At 38.0% G+C, this 22,500-nt stretch overlaps 1 protein-coding gene across 3 annotated transcripts in view; it reads left to right on the plus strand.

The window, feature by feature from the left end:
- Nucleotides 1-22,500, plus strand: part of sptbn1 (spectrin, beta, non-erythrocytic 1) — a 111,401-nt gene that overhangs the window by 84,892 nt on the left and 4,009 nt on the right. For all 3 annotated transcript variants that reach the window (XM_084395102.1, XM_084395103.1, XM_084395104.1), the window contains 14 exons: nt 1-154; nt 859-1,083; nt 1,466-1,555; nt 3,615-3,893; nt 4,972-5,102; nt 6,290-6,494; nt 6,732-7,106; nt 9,519-9,763; nt 10,778-10,916; nt 10,990-11,074; nt 12,098-12,294; nt 12,869-12,966; nt 14,094-14,148; nt 18,842-19,050. The exon at nt 1-154 is cut by the window's left edge and continues 110 nt beyond it. In XM_084395102.1, coding sequence (XP_084251228.1) covers nt 1-154; nt 859-1,083; nt 1,466-1,555; nt 3,615-3,893; nt 4,972-5,102; nt 6,290-6,494; nt 6,732-7,106; nt 9,519-9,763; nt 10,778-10,916; nt 10,990-11,074; nt 12,098-12,294; nt 12,869-12,966; nt 14,094-14,148; nt 18,842-19,050 — 2,487 coding nt within the window. The remainder of the gene's footprint in view (nt 155-858; nt 1,084-1,465; nt 1,556-3,614; nt 3,894-4,971; nt 5,103-6,289; nt 6,495-6,731; nt 7,107-9,518; nt 9,764-10,777; nt 10,917-10,989; nt 11,075-12,097; nt 12,295-12,868; nt 12,967-14,093; nt 14,149-18,841; nt 19,051-22,500) is intronic.

Genomic DNA, 22,500 nt, shown 5'->3' on the forward strand with positions numbered 1-22,500 from the left:
AGCCCAGTGTCTGTTTGACGCCAACAAGGCCGAGCTCTTCACGCAGAGCTGTGCTGATCTGGACAAATGGCTGGTGGGCCTGGAGGGTCAGATCCAATCCGACGACTACGGCAAAGACCTGACCAGCGTCAGCATCCTTCTCAAGAAACAGCAGGTGTGAGATTACGTCATTTAATCCATTTTTCGTAAATCAAGACCCGTTCTCAACAAGGACGATAACGATAAAGATATAGTTTTAAAGTCCCCCTGCAGTCGATAATTGTATCCCTTAAAACCACCAAATGCCATTTTTAAACGTTTTTTTTTCCTTCATGACTTAAAATATCTTGAATGTAACTCGACACCCTTGCCTTATTTAGTATGCGTGGTTCTATTAATATGCAAATGAGCCCCGCCTCCACTCACTCGCTCAGCTCAGAGATCCACTGGTTGACGATCACACGTTGATCTGATTGGTTACAAGGTAGTTTGTGACGTCAGAAACACCAGCGATTTCAAAGCGTGTTTTTGAGACTGTCTTTGGTTCACTGCAGTTTTAAGGAGGAAATACTCAGCAATGGTGTCGACTTATGAACTTACACATGCTTTGTCTTAAAGCAGATTAAAAACACCACATAGACACATAAACAACATTAAAAGCTGGATTTACACCACAGGGGGACTTCAAAATTTATTTGATTATGAACGCTAAAAATATTGACAACCAATCAGAATCCATCCTGCTTTAAAGAGCTTGAGAATGTATAATTACACCGTAACAATGACACCTTAAAATAAAGTGTAACCCTAATCGTACTTAAAGCCACTTAATAATAAAGTGGGACCGAAAATCATGTTTTGAACTCTTTGTTGGTCCAGATCTTGGAGAACCAGGTGGAGGTGCGTCAGAGAGAGGTGGAGGAGCTTCAGTCTCAAGCTCATGTTCTGAGACAGGAAGGGAAAGACACGGACGAGGTGGATGGACGTCGGGTCGAGGTGGAGCAGAAGTTTAAGGAGCTGCTGGATCCGCTGCTGAAGAGGAAGAACTTCCTCATGGCGTCGCGCGAGATCCACCAGTTCAACCGCGACGTGGAGGACGAGATTGTACGTTTGTGTTTTAAATAGGGGTAACACTTTACAATTAGGTTCATTAGTTAACTACATTCGTTAGCCTGAGCTAAAAATGAACTGCACGTATACAGCATTTATTAATCTGTGTTAATGTTAATCTCAACATTTACTAATACTTTAGTTAGTTAATGCACTGTGAACTAACATGAACAAACAATGAACAGCTGGATTTGTATTAACTAGCGCTAACAATGATTAATAAATACAGTACAGATGTATTTCTCATGGTTAGTTCATGTTAGTTAATACATTAACTAGTGTTAGCTAATGAACCTTATTGTAAAGTGTCACCAGAATATGCGTGTGAATGTTTGCCTGCTTTACTGCAGATGTTTAACGTGTAGTTTCTCGACAGCTTTGGGTTGAGGAGAGGATGCCTATTGCTACGTCAACGGACCATGGCAACAATTTACAGACGGTTCAGCTACTCATAAAGAAGAACCAGGTAATGTGTTTAGGGTTAACTGTTGTTTTTGTAATTGCAAATTACAAACAAACACACACACATTCAAATAGCAATTCTGGCGCAATTCAACACACACTTAACACCTGCCGTTAGCGGCGTAACGATGCCCTCATGTCACGATTCGACACATATCACGATACTGAACTCACGATACGAGATTATTGCGATACTCATAGACATATGATAAAAGGTTGTACTGTTGATTAAAATGCTAAATTTGGTGTTACATTGTGTGTGTAAATGAATAATCTTGGACTTGGTGCTGAAACCCAAAGCACAGGACAATAGAGACGCCAGAATAACAATATTCATGATTCTGAAGCTGAAGCTGAAAATACTGAATTATTTTAGACGAATATGCTTGAACTTTTACGAACTGCTCTGAGACACGAAGGTTGAGATCCAAATGCAGCTTTAATTAAGGGGCAATCCAGACACGTAATCCAATATACAGGCCAAAACACAGGTAGGCCGTCCAAACAAACAAATAAACAAACAAACAAAACAGTCAGGGGTCAGAGGCAAAAGAGTAATCCAATATACAGGCAATAGGTCAAAACACAGGTAGGCCGTCCAAATAAACAAATAAACAAACAAACAAACAAACAAACAAACAAACAAAACAGTCAGGGGTCAGAGGCAAAAGAGTAATCCATTATACAGGCAATAGGTCAAAACACAGGTAGGCCGTCCAAATAAACAAATAAACAAACAAACAAACAAACAAAACAGTCAGGGGTCAGAGGCAAAAGAGTAATCCATTATACAGGCAATAGGTCAAAACACAGGTAGGCCGTCCAAATAAACAAATAAACAAACAAACAAACAAACAAACAAAACAGTCAGGGGTCAGAGGCAAAAGAGTAATCCATTATACAGGCAATAGGTCAAAACACAGGTAGGCCGTCCAAATAAACAAACAAACAAACAAACAAACAAACAAACAAACAAAAACCAAGAGACATGAAACCAGGGAAAACGCTCAGAAATGCAGTGCAACAACATACAAAACTTCACAATGAGTGAACATGGTATAAATAAGCTGAGACTAACAGGGTAATGAGACACAGGTGAATGCAATCAGTGATGAGTCCGGGCAGTGAGTTCTGGGAAATGTAGTTTGTGAGGGGGTGCCCTCTGGTGGCTCTCAAGGGCACTCCAGCTGGTGACCGTTACATGAACTCTGTCACTAACTAGATATATTTAAAATAATGTAGGCCAGTTTTTACTACATCAGACATTTGGCATTATCAGGACACACAAATATTCCCGCATTATATTCAACATTATATATATATATATATATATATATATATATATATATATATATATATATAGTAGTTTAATGTAGTACTGACACAAAAACTCTGTAAACTTGATTTTTTTTCACACACAGTCATTTTTATTTTGGGTGAACAATACACAATACATATTGCACTATCCACGATATTGTTGCATTTTTGTATTGACAAAATAATTCCGTTTTGCATCGACACGCGGAAGCAATAAAAAAAAATCTACATTATGAATTTTTAAGGTAGTTTGTTGAGGTCAATTTGTAGAGAAAGACTACAAGCGTGCGCATATATATATATTCAAACGTGCATACCTATAGACTAAACATGTAATACACATATGCACGCCGTCAGCGTTTTCACAGATTCCCGTGTTTGAAGTTTACGCGGAGATAGTTTTTTTTTTTACCGCTTGCACCTTTGAACCTATTTCAATGTTTGCGTTCTCGATCCACTAAACACTGTTGTTGTGTGAATGAACAGCCGGAGCGCGTTAAGGGTTTTCTGTTAGAACGGTGTCGTGTTAGCGGCCGCTAAGTTAATAACTAATGCAACGGAAGTGAATCAATTAATAACTTTGATTGACAATAACTTTATTCTAGAGCTGCTGTAAAGCCTAAACAATCTGTTACTGTAATTTCCTATTATCACTGTAAAGCTGCTGTGAAACATCTATATTGTTAAAAGCGCTGTATAAATGAAGGAGACTTGACTATTGCGATACATTGTGACACCGCACACAGACACTACAGAAGGAGATCCAGGGCCATCAGCCTCGCTGTGATGATATATTCGAGCGCAGCCAGAGCATCCTGAAGGCCGACAGCCCGAACGTGGAGTCGATCCGGTCCCGTCTGTCGGACCTGCAGGAGCTGTGGAGTCTGATCATCCAGGAGACCGAGAAACGCCACTCCAGACTCGAGGAGGCCCATAAAGCACAGCAGTACTACTTCGACGCGGCCGAGGCCGAAGCCTGGATGAGCGAGCAGGAGCTGTACATGATGTCTGAAGAGAAGGCCAAGGTTTGTGCAAGAGTTATGTTCTCGTGAATGTGAGCTAAATAGTGTGTGTAGATATCATTAATGTTAATGTGCATTGAGATATTTTGTGCATTTAAGGCAAGAGACTAAAGGCAAAACCATTGTTTTTTCATTCAACTTGTCTATTTTCACACTTCTGGAAAGAAAATCCAAAATGTTTGAGTCAGAAATCTCCACTTCAGCAGATTTACATGCACCAAATTTATCAGTTTGATAATGTTTTTAAAAGAAGTCTCTTCTGCTCACCAAGGCTTCATTTTTTTAATAAAAAATAAATAAATAACAGTAATATTGTTAAATATTATGATAATATAAAATGGCTGTTTTCTATTTTTTTTTATTTATATATATATATATATAATTAATAAATTAACTATAAAATATAATTATGTTTATTGAATTTCTCTTAAAATACAAATATAACAAGACATCAACCCCCCCTCCCCCCACCCCCAAAAACCTCATATTTTTATATAAAACAGGACCATACCATAATAAGGCAGATTTTTTAAAAGAAAAATAGCAACAACATTATATAATGTATAACATGTATAAAATAACATTTCCAAAAGATGACGAGGATGACAAAAAAATAAGGTTAAATGTCCAGAAAGTTACACAGTTACATTGTTCCTTGTAATATAATAGGGCGAAGACGAGGTTCCAAAGTGTCCAGATATGGGGTCCAGACTTTGTAAAACTGGCCTGTTTTTCCATGTCTGTTTTCTATTTTTATATATTTAAAAATGTAATTTATTCCTATGATCAAACCTGAATTTTCAGCATCATTACTCCAGTCTTCAGTGTCACATGATCCTTCAGAAATCATTCTAATATGCGGATTTGCTGCTCAAAAAACATTCATTATTATTATCAATGTTGAAAACAGTCGTGTACAATTTCTTTTCAGGATTGTTTGATGAATAGAAAGTTCAAAAGAGCAGCATTTACTTGAAATAGAATCGTTTGCCCTATTCACCTGTGGTTTCTTGCCAACATTAGCTTGGTTTGATATTTTGTACACTCCGGTTCTGAAGTGTTGTCTCGCTGTTGTTCTCAGGATGAGCAGAGTTCAGTGGCCATGCTGAAGAAGCACCAGATCTTGGAGCAGGCGGTGGAGGACTACGCGGAGACTGTGCACCAACTGTCCAAGACCAGCCGAGGCCTGGTGGCCGCCAACCACCCCGAGAGGTGCAGAACACCTTCCGTTCACACTGACAATACACTCCATCTGAATCTGGATCTCAGTTTGACTCTGATATTGACTTTGACTCTCACTTTAAAACTTATGGATCTGAATTTAGATGTAAATCTAAATCTGATTTTGGCTCCGGCTCTAAAACTGACTTTGATTCTAAATCTGGATCTGGTTTTTCAGATTTTATGACTCTGAAACAGACATTTGTGATAGTGATGTCCTGTATAGGGATTTGAATTTAAATATGTGGCTCTGAAACTGACCTTGAGTCTAGATTGAAATCTAGATCTGAACCTGATTTTTACTCTAAAACCAATTTCCACTTCCAATTTTTGATTTTAATTCTAAATTTGTATCTAAATTTGCTCATGGTTACAATTCTGAAACTGGTTTTTAAACTATAGCTGGATTTTAATCTTAATATTATTTATTCTGGCTCTGAAACTGAGTTTGAGATTTTGAAGCTTTTGATTCTAAATCTGGATCTGAATCTGCTTTTGACTACAATTCCGAAACCAATTCTTAAACTATATCTGGATTTTAATCTTAATCTGATTTCTTCCGGCTCTGAAATGGAATTTGATTTTGATTTTAAACCTGGATCTGAATCTGCTTTTGACTCTAAAACTAATTTTCATTTTTTATTCTAAATCTGAATCTAAATCTGCTTTTGACTACAATCCTGAAACTGATTCTAAAACTTAATCTGGATTTTAACCTTAATTTGATTTGATTATGGCTCTCAGACAGATTTTGACTTTGATTCTAAATCTGGATTTGAATGTTAATCTAATTTTGACTTTCATTTTAAATTGTGATTCTAAATCTGAATCTAAATCTTATTGTGTCTGTATTGCTGAAACTAACATTAATACTAATCTAAATCTAGATAATATGTTAATCTTATGTGAACTCTGACTCTAAAACTGACTTTGAATTTGATTCTAAATCTAGATCTGAATCTGATTCTAACTTTGTTTCTAAATCTGGATACTGTTATTAATCAGATTTTAACTCTGACTCTAAAACTGACTTTGAATTTCATTCTAAATCAGATTTTGACTCTGAATCTGATTCGAAATTTGATTTTAAACTAATCTGAATTAGACTTAAACTCTCACTCTCTTGAAATCTCTTGATCTTGAAATGAACCCTGACTTCGTGTGTGTCTGTGCCGTAGTGAGAGGATCGGCATGCGTCAGTCACAGGTGGATAAGCTTTACGCTGGACTGAAGGACCTATCAGAGGAGAGGAGAGGAAAGCTTGAGGAGAGGTTTAGGCTCTTCACGCTGAACCGAGAAGTGGATGATCTGGAGCAGTGGATCGCCGAGAGAGAAGTGGTGGCTGGATCTCACGAGCTCGGACAAGACTACGAACACGTCACTGTGAGTCCCAATTCTAGCACCTCTATGTCCAGCATATTCTTGCAGTTGTTAATTAGAATAATAATATGTTTCAGTTATATAGCGCCTTTCAAGAACCCAAGGACACTTTACATAATATTAACAGTTACAAATATACAATCAGGATAATAACATGAACAGGCAGACAGACAGTGATCATATTACATACTGACAGAAATGATCTTATAATAAATGTGTTTGTTTTCCTCTCTACTACAGATGCTGCAGGAACGCTTCCGTGAATTCGCGCGGGACACCGGAAACATCGGTCAGGAGCGTGTGGACGGTGTGAACCGCATGGCGGACGAGCTGATCAACGCTGGCCACGCCGACGCCGCGACTGTGGCCGAGTGGAAGGACGGTCTGAACGAGGCCTGGGCCGATCTGCTGGAGCTCATCGACACGCGCACGCAGATTCTCGCCGCATCCTACGAGCTGCACAAGTTCTACCACGACGCCAAGGAGATCCTGGGCCGAATCCTGGACAAGCATAAGAAGCTTCCGGAAGAGCTGGGCCGAGACCAGAACACGGTGGAAACCTTGCAGAGGATGCACACCACGTTTGAGCACGACATCCAAGCACTTGGGACGCAGGTGCGTCGGTCAGATGCAAAAACACACACAGATATTAGTACGCAAAATCATTTTGGGCTAGAATGAATTGTAAACATTCTCTTCTCAGTAAAATGGCGTAATATGGATCTTGATTTATGCATCACTAATCTCTGAAGGTGAACGACCTGCCTTACGAGATTAATATTGCACAACAGAGAAGTACATTAAAGGGATACTCCACTTTTTTCGGAAATATGCTCATTTTACATCTCCCCCAGAGTTAAACAGATGAGTTTTACCGTTTTAGAATCCATTCAGCCGAACTCCGGGTCTGACGGTACCACTTTTAGCATAGCTTAGCACAGATCATTGATTCTGATTAGTCCAGTAGCATTTCTTTCAAAATGACCAAAGAGTTTCAATATTTTTCCTATTTAAAACTTGACTCTTCTGTAGTTAAACCGTGTACTAAGATCGACGGAAAATGAAAAGTTGCGATTTTCTAAGCCTATATGGCTAGGAACTATACTCTCATTCCAGCGTAATAATCAAGGAACTGTGCGGCTGTACCATGAGTGCAGCAGGCGTAATGATATGACGCAGCGCCTGAAAATAGTCCCCAGCTCGGTAACTTCTTCCAACGTGACCGGGACTAAGTTTGTCTAACCTATTAGACCTATTTTCAGGCGCTGCGTCATATCATTACGCCTGCTGCACCCATGGTACGGCCGCACAGTCTCTTGATTATTACGCTGGAATGAGAGTAGTTCCTAGTCATATAGGCTTAGAAAATCGCAACTTTTCATTTTCCGTCGATCTTAGTACACGGTTTAACTACAGAAGAGTCAAGTTTTAAATAGGAAAAATATTGAAACTCTTTGGTCATTTTGAAAGAAATGCTACTGGACTAATCAGAATCAATGATCTGTGCTAAGCTATGCTAAAAGTGGTACCGTCAGACCCGGAGTTCGGCTGAATGGATTCTAAAATGGTAAAACTCATCTGTTTAACTCTGGGGGAGATGTAAAATGAGCATATTTCCGAAAAAAGTGGAGTATCCCTTTAACCAGTTTTATTGGCTAAATGCACTAAGCCTCTACACTTTATTAATGGATCACAACATGTCATGTCTTTTGAAATCTCAGACTTTGTCTGCATCATTTTTCATCATCAAACCCTTAAGTTTCTTAGCTTTAGTATGAATATGTTAGCCTTAAGGTTATGAATAAGCTGAATATGCATATGAATATGAATAACAAAATTCGCATTTAGGAGATACAAGCATTCAAAACTTACAGTCTCTCACTTCCGCTAAAATGGATCACAAATATTTATGACGTCACCGCATCTCATCACATCTTCTGTCCAATCAAATGCACTATAGAATCTAAAACTCCGCCCCCTATGCTATAAATACCACCTGGCTAACGGGACAGTTGACACGTCACGGAGCAATATGGGTTGGAGATGTGTGTTCGGTTGCTCAAACGATCGAGTTTTATTCCGTTGTACGTTGGTTAGGGATTAAATGGCTAGAATTTATTCACATCTCTACTATTGAATACAACATATCATCAGCGCTCGGATTCGCTTCCATGGTGCCGTCAAGTACGACTCGCAGTCTGTGAGGAAAACCAAACGCTATTGGCTATTTGAAAAGGGGGAGGAGCCATTCAATATGTCCCGCCTTAGCTTCCTGTTTCAGTGGAAATTACGTCAACGCATCATAGAAAGCCAAGGAACTTCAGAGGGCCTTTAATCTTCAAATGTTGTGCATCCAGCATTTCTGCAGCATGTATCCAGTGTTGCCAGATCAGGTTGATGATTGGCTGCGTTTAAAGGGCCGGTATAGTGCCACTTTTCACACGATGTAAAATAAGTCTCTGTTGTCCAGTAGAGTGTGTACGTGAAGTTTTAGCTCAAAATACCCCACAGATAATTTTTTATAGCATGTTAAAATTGTCCTTTTTTGAGGTTGAGCAAAAAAAAATTTTTTGTGTGTCTCTTTAAATGCAAATGAGTTGCTGCTCCCGGCGCAGAGGGCGGAGCTTCAACAGCTCGTTCTTAACAGAGCCATATAGAGCCCTGTGCGAGGCGGGGTTTATGTAAATGTGGGGGTTGGTGATGTCACTAACCCGAGAGGAAGCTCGTGTAGTCTCTACCAGCCGTTTGTTGTAGTCCTTAAAAAACGATTTCTGTAAAAGCAAATATCTCCCTTTGCTTTGAACTTTGAGCGTCGTAACTTTGCAGATGTTGTTTATGCTCAAACAGCAACATTACACACTAACTAAAGTTAGAAAAGTCAAATCATAATCAACCACCCCTTTAAAGTTCTAACATAGTTGCAGCAAGTATGACCACAAACCACCCGGCCTCTTTTCTGAAAACTACAAAATGGTCACCGTAGTGTTTCTGTGTGTCGCTCACTGCTGCCCCTGCTGGTGTCCTCAGGTCCGGCAGCTTCAGGAAGACGCGGTGCGCCTGCAGTCCGCATACGCCGGAGATAAAGCCGACGACATCCAGCGGCGCGAGGGCGAGGTGTTGGAGGCCTGGAGGAGTCTCCTGGAAGCCTGCGAGGGCCGGCGCGCTCGACTGCTCGACACCGGGGACAAGTTCCGCTTCTTCAGTTTAGTGCGGGACCTCATGCTCTGGATGGAGGACGTCATACGCCTGATCGAGACTCAGGAGAAGCCCAGGTGTGTGTGTGTGTGTGTGTGTGTGTGTGACGATTACTGTGCCTGAACATTGAGTGACATTTCAGTAAAAAACTTTTCTTTTTGGACATTTTGGACTCTTTGGAAGTATTGTATTTCAGTGTTACGGTTAGTTAGTTAGTAATTAGGACTAAGTTATATAATATTAAAAAAATATAATTATATTTGAATTATTTTCATGCTTTATTATTTATATATCAATATTTATGTTTGCTCTTCAGTGGCTTCACATATGATTTTTGAAAGAAAAGAGGCTGGACATCACTTATAAACATTTATAATTGTATTTATTATATATTTCTGTTATATACATTTTCATTATTATAATATATACACACACATTATTTATTATTGTGTGTATATATATATATATATATATGCTAATATTATACAATAAATAAATACTTTTTTACTATTGAAATAAAAAAAAAGTAATGTCAAAAACTTTTGAATATTTTAGTATTAATGTATTTGCTCTGCGGTGACTCAAATATATGATTTTTTTTTGTTTATTCATAATAAATTACATTAGATTGGAGTCAGTGTTGTGCAGGATACAAGTACAACTTATTAAATATAATAATAACTATGTAAATAAAATAAATATTTAATTAATACTGTATATTAAAATGATATATGTATACAGTAGTGGCCAAAAGTGACGTCCAGCCAATTTGATTCAAATTTGTTAAAGCATATTGCGTAGCTGTGCTTGGAGTGTATTGTTTTATGTACACTAATAACTCAATGAAACATGGCAGATTTTTGGCCAGAAAAATACTTAGTAATTAAAAAAAAAAAAAAAAAGATTCATAGGAATTATATGTAATTACAGTAACAGAAATGGGAGAGTTTAAGATAGCTAGGCAGGCGTTTGTGTGTGTATATGTCTAGATGTGGATGTCTAATGTGTGTTTAACAGAAAGTTGGAGGTTCTGTGTGTGTGTTTGGATGTTCCTGATGAGTCTGGAGGTTTTAATCTGCTCTTTTCTTCAGGGATGTTTCATCTGTGGAGCTTCTCATGAACAACCACCAGGGCATCAAGGCTGAAATCGATGCCCGTAACGACAGCTTCACGGCCTGCATCGAGCTGGGCAAATCTCTGCTGGCACGCAAACACTACGCATCAGAGGAGGTGTGTATCCACACATCAGCAGATCTTTAGATGATCTCCTTCCAGTGCTTCATGTACATTTACCGTCCCACAGATTAAAGAGAAGTTGCTGCAGTTGACGGACAAGAGGAAAGATATGATTGACAAGTGGGAGGACCGATGGGAGTGGCTAAGACTGAGTGAGTATGAGAGGAAATGACTCAAAATGTGATGAAAGTAGTTCCCCCTGCTTTATGAAGATTAATTAGCATAAAACTGATAACATTTTATTATAAGTAAATAAATATGTTAGTATAAAATTAAATAAATATAATATTAAGATTAGTATAAATGTTTTATTTATATATATATATATATATATATATATATATATATATATATATATATATATATATATTTATAATTTATTATAAAATTTTGTAAAATAATTACGTTTAATAAATTAATATTAGTATACAGATATTATATAATATATTAATATAAATAATATATTTATAGTAATATATTAAATGTATTATGTCAGAATAAAATTTAATAAATAAATTCAAGATTAAGATTTGTATAAAACTACTATAAATAAATATAATTTAATATAAATAATATATTTATAGTAATATATTAAATTTAATTAAATACATGTAATATATTAGTATTAGTAGAAATGTATTATTATTAATAAATATAATATATTAATATAAATAATATATTTATATTAATATATTAAATGTATTATGTCACTATAAAATTAAATATATATATATATATATCATGAAAATAAATGGTTTAACTTAATTTAAATAAATGTAATATATTAAGACTAGTATAAAACTAATATAAATAAATATTATTAATGTAAATAATATATTATAATGTGTTATTTATTATATATAAGTCAGTAACAAGATTATGATTTCATACAGTGTGATTTTGAAATGGCTATCTAAACTATAATTTATAATAATAACATAAACATAAATTAGGAAGGAGTTTCCCAGCTGATGTGATCCAAGGGGATCGATTACTTCTGAAAGTTTTTTTCAAGAATGCCATCACCCTCTTCCCATGATGCTTAGCACCTCTTGTGCAGCTATTTCTGGCCTTCTAAAGGGAAGTGTGTAAAAGGATGTGGGCAGCTTGGACTTTAATTTCATTGACTCTAACTTCCCCTTTCACCTGGCCTGTGTGTGTGTGTGTGTGTGCAGTTTTGGAAGTGCACCAGTTCTCTCGGGATGCGGGCGTGGCGGAGGCGTGGCTGCTGGGACAGGAGCCGTATCTGTCCAGTCGAGAGATGGGTCAGAGTGTGGACGAGGTGGAGAAACTCATCAAACGACACGAAGCCTTCGAGAAGTCAGCCGCTACCTGGGAGGAGCGATTCTCAGCGCTCGAGAGACTGACTACGGTGAGAGAGAGAGAGAGAGTGTGTGTGTGTGTGTGTGTGTGTGTGTGTGTGTACTTGCTCAGCTATCTTTGTAAGGACCAGTTTGAGTTTTAGACCAGTGGAGTGAGGACAGAGAGAGTAAAGTGAGGACATGTTGGCTGCTTGTTTGAGGGTCAAGACTTGGTTTTAGGGATAAGGTTATAATGAGGTTAAGGGTCGGTTCAGGGTCAGGGGTCGGGTTAGGCACTTAGTTGTGATGGGTAAGGTTAGGGTAAGTGGCTAGAGATGGCATTGTGTCAATGAATGTCCTCATAAAGATAGATGTACAAGAATGTGTGTGTGTGTGTGTGTGTGTGTGTGTGTGTGTGTGTGTGTGTGTGTGTGTGTGTGTGTGTGTGTGTGTGATGGGGAGGTTTAGGGTCAGGTTAGGGTGTGTGTGTGTGTGTGTGTGTGTGTGTGTGTGTGTGTGTGTGTGTGTGTGTGTGTGTGTGTGTGTGTGTGTGTGTGTGTGTGTGTGTGTGTGTGTGTGTGTGTGTGTGTGTGTGTTTGTAAGACGTCACCGTGACTCTTGTTGAACTTCTGTTGTCTCTGTCAGTTGGAGTTATTGGAAGTGAGACGACAGCAAGAGGAAGAAGAGAGGAAGAGGAAACCGCCCACACCGGAGCCGGTGCAGGACACAGACACACAGCAGAGGTACACACACACACACACACACACACACACACACACACACTAACCTGACCCCTAAACCTGCCCATCACACACACACACACACACACACACACACACACTAACCGGACCCCTAAACCTACCCATCACACACACACACACACACACACACACTAACCGGACCCCTAAACCTACCCATCACACACACACACACGTATTATTTTAGTAAAAAAAGTCAATTAAACACACGTAATATATTAAGATATTAGTACAAAAAACTAATGTAAAGAATATATTAATACAAATATTATATTAGTATTATTATATCAAATGTATTATTTTAGTATACTTTTTTTTTTACTTATGTCGACATATTACGTGTATATCATTAAATAAAATGTATTCCTATAAATCATATTTATATTATTCTATTAAATGTATTATATTAGTATACATATTTTTTTACTAATGTTAACATGTTAAGTGTATATCATTAAATAAAATGTATTCCTATTAATCATATTTATATTATTATATTAATTTTATTATTTTTGTAAAGATATCACATTTGGTAAATTGGTAATGTAAATGTATTAGTATTATTATTATGTGTATATTAATATATAGTAAAAATATATTTTTTACTAATCTTAATATATAAAATATCTATAATTAAATATAATGTATTAATATAAAATAATGTATTAAAATAATTTAATTAAATAAATCTGTTAAGATTAATAACAACAATATAATTTATGAATATAAAATAAATATAAATATAATGCTTTTCAGGAGGAAATGGATTTTGGTGGATTTTTGCTTTTAAGAATATTTAGATATTTTATGATGATGTATACATAATACAATATAATGACAGCAAGTGAGATGTATATAAACTAGAGGAAATTAAATGAACACTTTATGCAATATTTATTTTAAAAAAAATGCATTATTTAAATTGACAGCGAGATCTCAGAACTATATATATATATATATATATATATCAGTCTATCATTGAACAAGAAGATGATTTCATACAGTGTTCATATGTAACGTTGTGGTGTGTGTGTGTGTGTGTGTGTGTGTGTGTGTGTGTGTGTGTGTGTGTGTGTGTGTGTGTGTGTGTGTGTGTGTGTGTGTGTTCACAGAGAAGGAGAGCAGATTGCCCAGAACGGACTCCCATCAGACCAGGATTCGCCACGGGTTAGTTACCGCTCCTGTACCTACCCACAATACACCAGTCAACAGACACCCCGAACCTAACCCTTCCCATAATGCTCTCTGATGACCTTTGCACCGGCTGACGAGATGTCAGGTTATCAGTCGAATGACGATGTATCTTAATAACTTCTGTGTGTTTTGTGGACATTAAAAAAAGATACCAACAGATAAACGCAGTAATGCACGATACGATAAATATGGAGATCGTATTGTTGTGAAAGCACTTATTAATTCCCCCATGAGTGTTATATATCACGTGTAAAGCGACTTAATTGTCTGATTATGTTTGAGAAAAAAGGAACTTAATTCCTGCGAGTGACGTTTTCTTCCATTATAAGTGCATTACTGTAAACACTGTCATTTACTGTAAACACGGAGTTCCTCCTCTTGATATTATCTTCAGTTTTAACGAACAACGCGAGAGCATGGCTTTAAAGCAGCAGTTTTTATATTTATATCAGTGCAAATTATCTGCCATTTTTCATAGTTTGGTTTTGCTTTCCTTTTGTGTTTGTTTGCCATGTGAAACTGAAACACGGAGTCTAAATGAAACGGGGCTTGTTTTGTTTGTTTGAGGTGATTTACCATAAAACGATCTGAAAAGACTGTACGGCGGCTCTGTGTTCATGCTTATATCCACGAGGACACACTTCAACATTCACTGATGGATTAACTGACTCTTTCTCTACAGTTTGTATGTTGTATTTATATATGAGGTGTGATGTACAGTCAAACCAAAAACTATTGGTGTATATACTATAGTTCACACAGAGCCCATCTACGGAGAGCCTGGCCACTCCCTGTTAAGTCCTATTGTACCGAATGTTGTTTGTAGTTCCCCCAGAGCTCCACTGGGGGCGATCGCTCATGAGTGCAGAATGAATGGGAGTCTGTGGGGCTAGACGGCTAAATGTGTCTCTTTCACCCGATTGCCGTTGAGAAATCTCAGATTTGATTGTAGGTTTTGCAAGTTCAACATGGGTTATAGGTCGGAAGTTGAATGAACGAGTACTTGTGTCCTTTCGATTTCTTACAGGTTGAGTTGTTGTTGCCCATAACATGCTAGCATTCAGCTGTGTCAGCTGTGTGTGTTTCCCTGTGTCAGCTGTGTGTGTTTACCTGTGTCAGCTGTGTGTGTTTACCTGTGTCAGCTGTGTGTTTACCTGTGTCAGCTGTGTGTTTACCTGTGTCAGCTGTGTGTGTTTACCTGTGTCAGCTGTGTGTGTTTACCTGTGTCAGCTGTGTGTGTTTCCCTGTGTCAGCTGTGTGTGTTTACCTGTGTCAGCTGTGTGTGTTTCCCTGTGTCAGCTGTGTGTGTTTCCCTGTGTCAGCTGTGTGTGTTTACCTGTGTCAGCTGTGTGTGTTTACCTGTGTCAGCTGTGTGTTTACCTGTGTCGGCTGTGTGTGTTTACCTGTGTCGGCTGTGTGTGTTTCCCTGTGTCGGCTGTGTGTGTTTACCTGTGTCAGCTGTGTGTGTTTACCTGTGTCGGCTGTGTGTGTTTACCTGTGTCGGCTGTGTGTGTTTCCCTGTGTCGGCTGTGTTGTGTGTTTACCTGTGTCGGCTGTGTGTGTTTCCCTGTGTCGGCTGTGTGTGTTTCCCTGTGTCAGCTGTGTTGTGTGTTTACCTGTGTCGGCTGTGTGTGTTTACCTGTGTCGGCTGTGTGTGTTTACCTGTGTCGGCTGTGTGTGTTTACCTGTGTCAGCTGTGTGTGTTTACCTGTGTCAGCTGTGTGTGTTTACCTGTGTCAGCTGTGTTGTCGATGCCTCGAGAGAAAAGAAAGTGCAGAGCGCGAAAGCACCAAAGTGACTGAAGGATTGCTCTGGTCGTACGATGTGTATGACGTCATTGACATTTTAAAAGACTTGAAGTGACTCTAAAAAATCTAACTCCCAGCAATGTGTAATTTCTTTGCATCTCCTGTCGAATACAACATTCAAATTACTAGACAAAAAATTATATCCTGAGAAAAGTGGATTTTGAGCGGTATAGCGCCATAGACCTCCATTCATCCTGCACTCGTCCTGTGAGCGCCCTCATGTGGAGCCAGAGTGGAACTGCACTCGTCCTGTGAGCGCCCTCATGTGGAGCCAGAGTGGAACTGCACTCGTCCTGTGAGCGCCCTCATGTGGAGCATGAGCACTCTTCTCCCCTTATTAGACATTCTCTGGTTCACATCAGTGAGGAGAGCAAAATAAAGTAAACTGTGACATATTACACCCAAATATTCTTCATATAGTGACTACTAGTAACAATTTGGGACTAAAAATGATTCATAACTTTGAGCTGATCATGTTTAGCTTCAGTGTGTTTTCTTTAATTGCTAATGCTCTTTTTACACACAGACTGAACACAATGAAGCATTGCTTGGTGATTGGTTGAGCTAAACTGGTATTATCTAATTGTGTAGTTAAATTTAACAGCTGACAGATATTCAACATCATTCATGTGTGAGACAGTCTAACAGAAGGACGGACAAAACCAGTCAAATATCAACTGAGTTCGTCATATTTAATTACCGTTTTCTAAACTATAGCGAATAAACTGTGATGATGTGAGAAATGTTGAAGGTGTCTGAATGAGTTTTGGTTTGACTGTATATATGTATATATATATGGTGATTATCGGTGTCTCTTCACCGGCTGCTTATGAGGGTTTGCTCACAGATGTTAGTGTTGAGATAGTAAAGATGAACTAAAGAGATTTTGTCTGAGTTCCTGAAAGCCGTTTCAGCGGAGCGGGACGAGGCTCGTGGTTCCCGTCACACGGGTGTTGTGGTACAGTAGCACATCTGGAGTGAACACTGTGTGCTGTCGCTTTAAGCATGACGCGTCTTTCAATCAGTGTATGAGCTGATTGATCTTCTGAGATCTACGATGTGTCCTGGCGCGCTGCAGTGACTGTAGATCCGTAGTTTTCCATCTTGCATGATCTTTTTTTGCATTCAGAGTCAACATGGAACGCCATTCAAAACCTTGTTAATTCCGTTATGTGATGTATTACACATATTTTCCGATATTGATAACATTATCCAATAGTCATATAAATAAATATAATATATTAGTATGGATAATATATTTCTACTAATATATTAAATGTATTATTTTAGCAAAAATAATTAAATTATATTAATATATTAAGATTAGTATAAAACTAAAATAAATAAATATAATTTATTAATATAAATACTTCATATTAATATTTAAAAAATATTTTACTTTTTTTATTAAATTACTATATTAAGATTAGAATAAAGCTAATATAAATAAATATAAATTTTATATAAATTCTTTGTTTATATAAATATATTAAATTTATTATTTTAGTAAAAATAATTAAATAATATATTAAGATTAGTATAACACTAAAATAAATAAATATAATTTATTAATATAAATACTTCATATTAATATTTAAAAAATTGTTAATTTTTTTTTATTAAATTAAAATATTAAGATTAGAATAAAGCTAATATAAATAAATAAATATACATTTTAATATAAATTCTTTGTTTATATAAATATATGAAATGTATTATTTTAGTATAAATAATTAAATTATATTAATATATTAAGATTAGTATAAAACTAAAATAAATAAATATAATTTATTAATATAAATACTTCATATTCATATTTAAAAAATATTAAATAAAAAATAATTAAATAAAAATGTTAAGATTAGAATAAAGCTAATATAAATAAATATACATTTAATATAAATTCTTTGTTTATATGAATATATTAAATTTATTATTTAAGTAAAAAATAAATCAGATACATTTAATATATTAAAATGGTATAACATTTATATAAATAATATATTTATATTAATATATTAAATGTAAAAAAAATTCACTAATAAAAAATTTATATTATTATTATAAAACTAATATAAATACTTTATTTATATTAATATATTAAATGTATTATTGTAATAAATAAATTGAATAAATGCCATATATTAAGATTAGTATAAAATGTACAGTATATAAATAAATATAATATATTAATGTAAATACTTTATATTAATATATTACATTTATTGTTTAAGTAAAAATAAATCAAATACATTTAATATATTACGATTAGGATAAAATTAATTTAAATAAGTATAGTATATTAATATATCTAATAACCTGCATGTTTTTAATGACGTCACAAAAAGGAAGCAACTTAATAAATCCCTAACAATAAGTTCATGTTTAACAAACTAAATATGGTGAATATTGAGTTCATGTTGACTTTCTAGCGTATTTTTACTATTAATCACTTCATTTTAATGAGATTCTCAGCCAAAGTGATTTTTTTTCCTCCTAACGATTTCTGAAACGGCTCTTTCAGAATTCATCCTGTGTGACTGACTTTTATCAAAGTAAAATCATGACAAATGTTTTTGAAACAAAAAAAGCTTGTTGAATTGCACAACTTGGGAGAAATATGCATTGCATTAATAACCGTGCTTGCATTTTAATGCATTGTATTTTAAGGGCTTGCATTATTATCAAGCACGGTTATTAATGCAATGCATATTTCTCCCAAGTTGTGCAATTCAACAAGCTTTTTTTGTTTCAAAAACATTGGTCATGATTTTACTTCCATAGACTTTAATCTCTAAGCTGTTGAAGGCTGACGGTGTGTGAGTGTAGGAGTGTAACGCGGGGTTGTGTGTTCTCAGGATGGTGTGGAGGGTGAGATGAACGGAGTGGCCGAGAGGAGCTCGAAGGAGCCGAGTCCGATCCCGTCCCCGAGCGCGGAGAGACGCGGGAAAGGCAGTCAGTCCTCCACTCTTCCGGCTAAAGCTCAGGAGAATCCGGCGGCTCAGCTCGAGGCGTTCCTGCACCGCAAACACGAGTGGGAGGGACACAACAAGAAAGCCTCCAGCAGGTGAGAGTGACAAATCACTAATGCCACTTGATGTACTCTATGTAACTTTTTTTGTTCAAAATTAGCTAAATTTAAATAATTAGTCAATTTATCATCAGTGCTTCTTCCCAAACATGTGTTGGTGTTGCTCTGATTCGCTGTGGTAAGCCTGTTAGTGTTTAGTGTGAGTGTGTGGTGTGTGTGTTTGGTGTGGCAGAGGTTATTGAGTGTGTGTGTGTGTCTGTGTGTCTGATGTAGGATTGTGTGGTGTGTGGTGTGTGTGTCTGGTGTGGCAGAGGTTAGTTGTGTGTGTGTGTGTGTGTGTGTGTGTGTGTGTGTGTGTGTGTGTGTGTGTGTGTCTGGTGTGGCAGAGGTTTGTTGTGTGTGTGTGTGTGTGTGTGTGTGTGTGTGTGTGTCTGTGTGTCTGATGTGGGAGTGTGAGTGTGTGGTGTGTGTGTCTGGTGTGGCAGAGGTTTGTTGTGTGTGTGTGTGTGTGTGTGTCTGTGTGTCTGATGTGGGAGTGTGAGTGTGTGGTGTGTGTGTCTGGTGTGGCAGAGGTTTGTTGTGTGTGTGTGTGTGTGTGTGTGTGTGTGTGTGTGTGTGTGTGTGTGTGTGTGTGTGTGTGTGTGTGTGTGGCAGAGGTTTGTTGTGTGTGTGTGTGTGTGTGTGTGTGTGTGTCTGGTGTGGGAGTGTGTGTGTGGTGCGTGTGTGTCTGGTGTGGCAGAGGTTTGTTGTGTGTGTGTGTGTGTGTGTGTGTGTGTGTGGCAGAGGTTTGTTGTGTGTGTGTGTGTGTGTGTGTGTCTGGTGTGGGAGTGTGTGTGTGGTGTGTGTGTCTGGTGTGGCAGAGGTTTGTTGTGTGTGTGTGTGTGTCTGTGTGTCTGATGTGGGAGTGTGTGTGTGTGGTGTGTGTGTCTGGTGTGGCAGAGGTTTGTTGTGTGTGTGTGTGTGTGTGTGTGTGTGTGTGTGTGTGTGTGTGTGTGTGTGTGTGTGTGTGTCTGATGTGGGAGTGTGAGTGTGTGGTGTGTGTGTGTCTGGTGTGGCAGAGGTTTGTTGTGTGTGTGTGTGTGTGTGTGTGGCAGAGGTTTGTTGTGTGTGTGTGTGTGTGTGTCTGGTGTGGGAGTGTGTGTGTGGTGCGTGTGTGTCTGGTGTGGCAGAGGTTTGTTGAGTGTGTGTGTGTGTGTGTGTGTGTGTGTGTGTGTGTGTGGTGTGGCAGAGGTTTGTTGTGTGGGTGTGTGTCTGGTGTGGGTGTGTGTGTGTGTGTGTGTGTGTGTGTGTGTGTGTGTCTGGTGTGGCAGAGGTTTGTTGTGTGTGTGTGTGTGTCTGTGTGTCTGATGTGGGAGTGTGTGGTGTTTGTGTCTGGTGTGGCAGAGGTTAGTTGTGTGTGTGTGTGTGTGTGTGTGTGTGTGTGTGGTGTGTGTGTGTGTGTGTGTGTGTGTGTGTGTGTGTGTGTGTGTGTGTGTGTGTGTGTGTGTGTGTGTGTGTGTGTGTGAACAGAGGAGAGTCTGCTGGAGAAAAGAGACAGAGCTCGTAATAAAACAAGAATCAACATATTTTCAGAGATGGAGAACTGCAGGATTTAAATGTTGTTAAAGTGATGCGGAGCCTAGCAGTGAATGTTTAATCAGTAGTATAATAATCATATTCATCCACACACACACACACACACACACACACACACAGAGCCAAAGCACAACCAAAACAATGTTCTTCCGCAAAATCCATGCAATTTTATTTTTAACCTCTAGAGGGCCAAACGTTACATAGTGTACCTTTAAAATGAACATGTATATGTATAAACCGTGCATTAGGCCTGTGTTGCTCGCAGTGCATGCTCAAGGTTCCAGCCGACTGGTTTAATCCTCCAAACTCACCAAATCCAGTTTTTACATTTGGGAATGATGTGCATTTTGAACTTTGCTGACAGTGCTTTCCCTGAACTGATCACAGTAAATAAGACTTCGTCAGTGTGTTTGGCGCTGAAATCAAGAACACGTCAGTGTTTTTAAAATAGTTTGTCTGAGAAAATTCCGTGGTAGATTTCTCAGGTCATCTCAGGAATCATTGCTGAATTTATGCAGGAGCATCTGGATTCGTTTTCCCACTTGGGATTGATGAAACCGTTTCATTAAACTGACAAATAAACCCAGATGCTCTTGCATAAATCAGGGTTCCCACGGGTCGTTGAAACCCTTGAAAGTTTGTGAATCTGAACAAAAGAAATCAAGGCCCTGGAAAGTTTTGTGCAAGAAGTTTTCTGGAAAAAAATCCATATTATTCCCTCCGGTCCGCTAATGTGTTATTTCGCCAACACCTCGTGGCCTATGCGCACTAGCTTGCTTGATTTACGCTAGTTATGCGCATTTATGCGTTACGTTGTGTGCGTTACGTTGTGTGTCCCGCGTGAGGTGCTTTGTGTTGTACGTTGCCATGACGTTCACGCAAGCACGAAACTACTACGACGTTTTAACAGACACACCGTCAAACATTGCAAAAATAGGCCTAAGCTCTTCTCTATAAAATCCATGCAAAAGTTAATATCAGATCATTTTAGAATACAGCATAGGATGTACCGATTATTCTTCAGTTTTATGCAAAACAGAAATGTGACAAACAGAATATCAGATCTCTGTCATAGGGCCAAAAATAAATGAAAAAGAAGCTTTTTTACATAGTTGTGTTTGACACATGAGAACTGTAACAATGTATCTTACAAGGTAACCCTATCTTGCACCCAGCGCAATTGACTTTGTACACGACGCATTTCTCATTCCTATTTCTCACCCGACGCACAGCGGACTTTTCCCTCCACAGACGCACGTCGGTAAATTAGGGAATGAACTTGCGCTCCCGGGGGCGGTTCAGGGAAAAGAGGAGGCGTGTTCCGGCGCAAACGTTCCCTGGTGCTATTTTGCAGTTTCAGAAAACAATTCCGTCACTGACCAGGAGAAACCGAGTCTAAAGTCAGTGGCACGTTATTCAGATGCTATTTTAAGGGCGCATGCTTGGCCATAATGTAGCGTGTGCACAACACACACACACTTTGCTTCTCTCATCTACACACAGACGCAGCAGTTCACATTTTTGCAAATCATACATAATTACAAGGAAAAATATTCCACACGAGGGAAATCATTGTGGTGTCCATGAAGATGTGAAAAAATAGGCATACATCTAGCTTACACATTAACCCAAATGATCATACGCCTGATTAACCGAAGCTAATCTGGGTGTGTTTCTCCATCCCCAATGTCACTTCTCTGTGTTTTACGGCCCTGACGAGAACGTCGGTCTCCTCGGCTGTGAACCGCTCCTGGCAAATCCGCCGTTATAATAGCAATCCGCCATGGAACAAGCGCGCCTGCTCTTAAAGGGAATGTGAGATGATGCTCTGATTGGTTTATTTCATGTTATGCCCAAACCACACCTATGAGTAATGAAGCTACTTCAGACCAACACATTTTAGATTTGCGT

Source organism: Rutilus rutilus (assembly GCF_951802725.1).
Source record: "Rutilus rutilus genome assembly, chromosome: 22".
In the NCBI taxonomy this organism is placed as follows: domain Eukaryota; kingdom Metazoa; phylum Chordata; class Actinopteri; order Cypriniformes; family Leuciscidae; genus Rutilus; species Rutilus rutilus.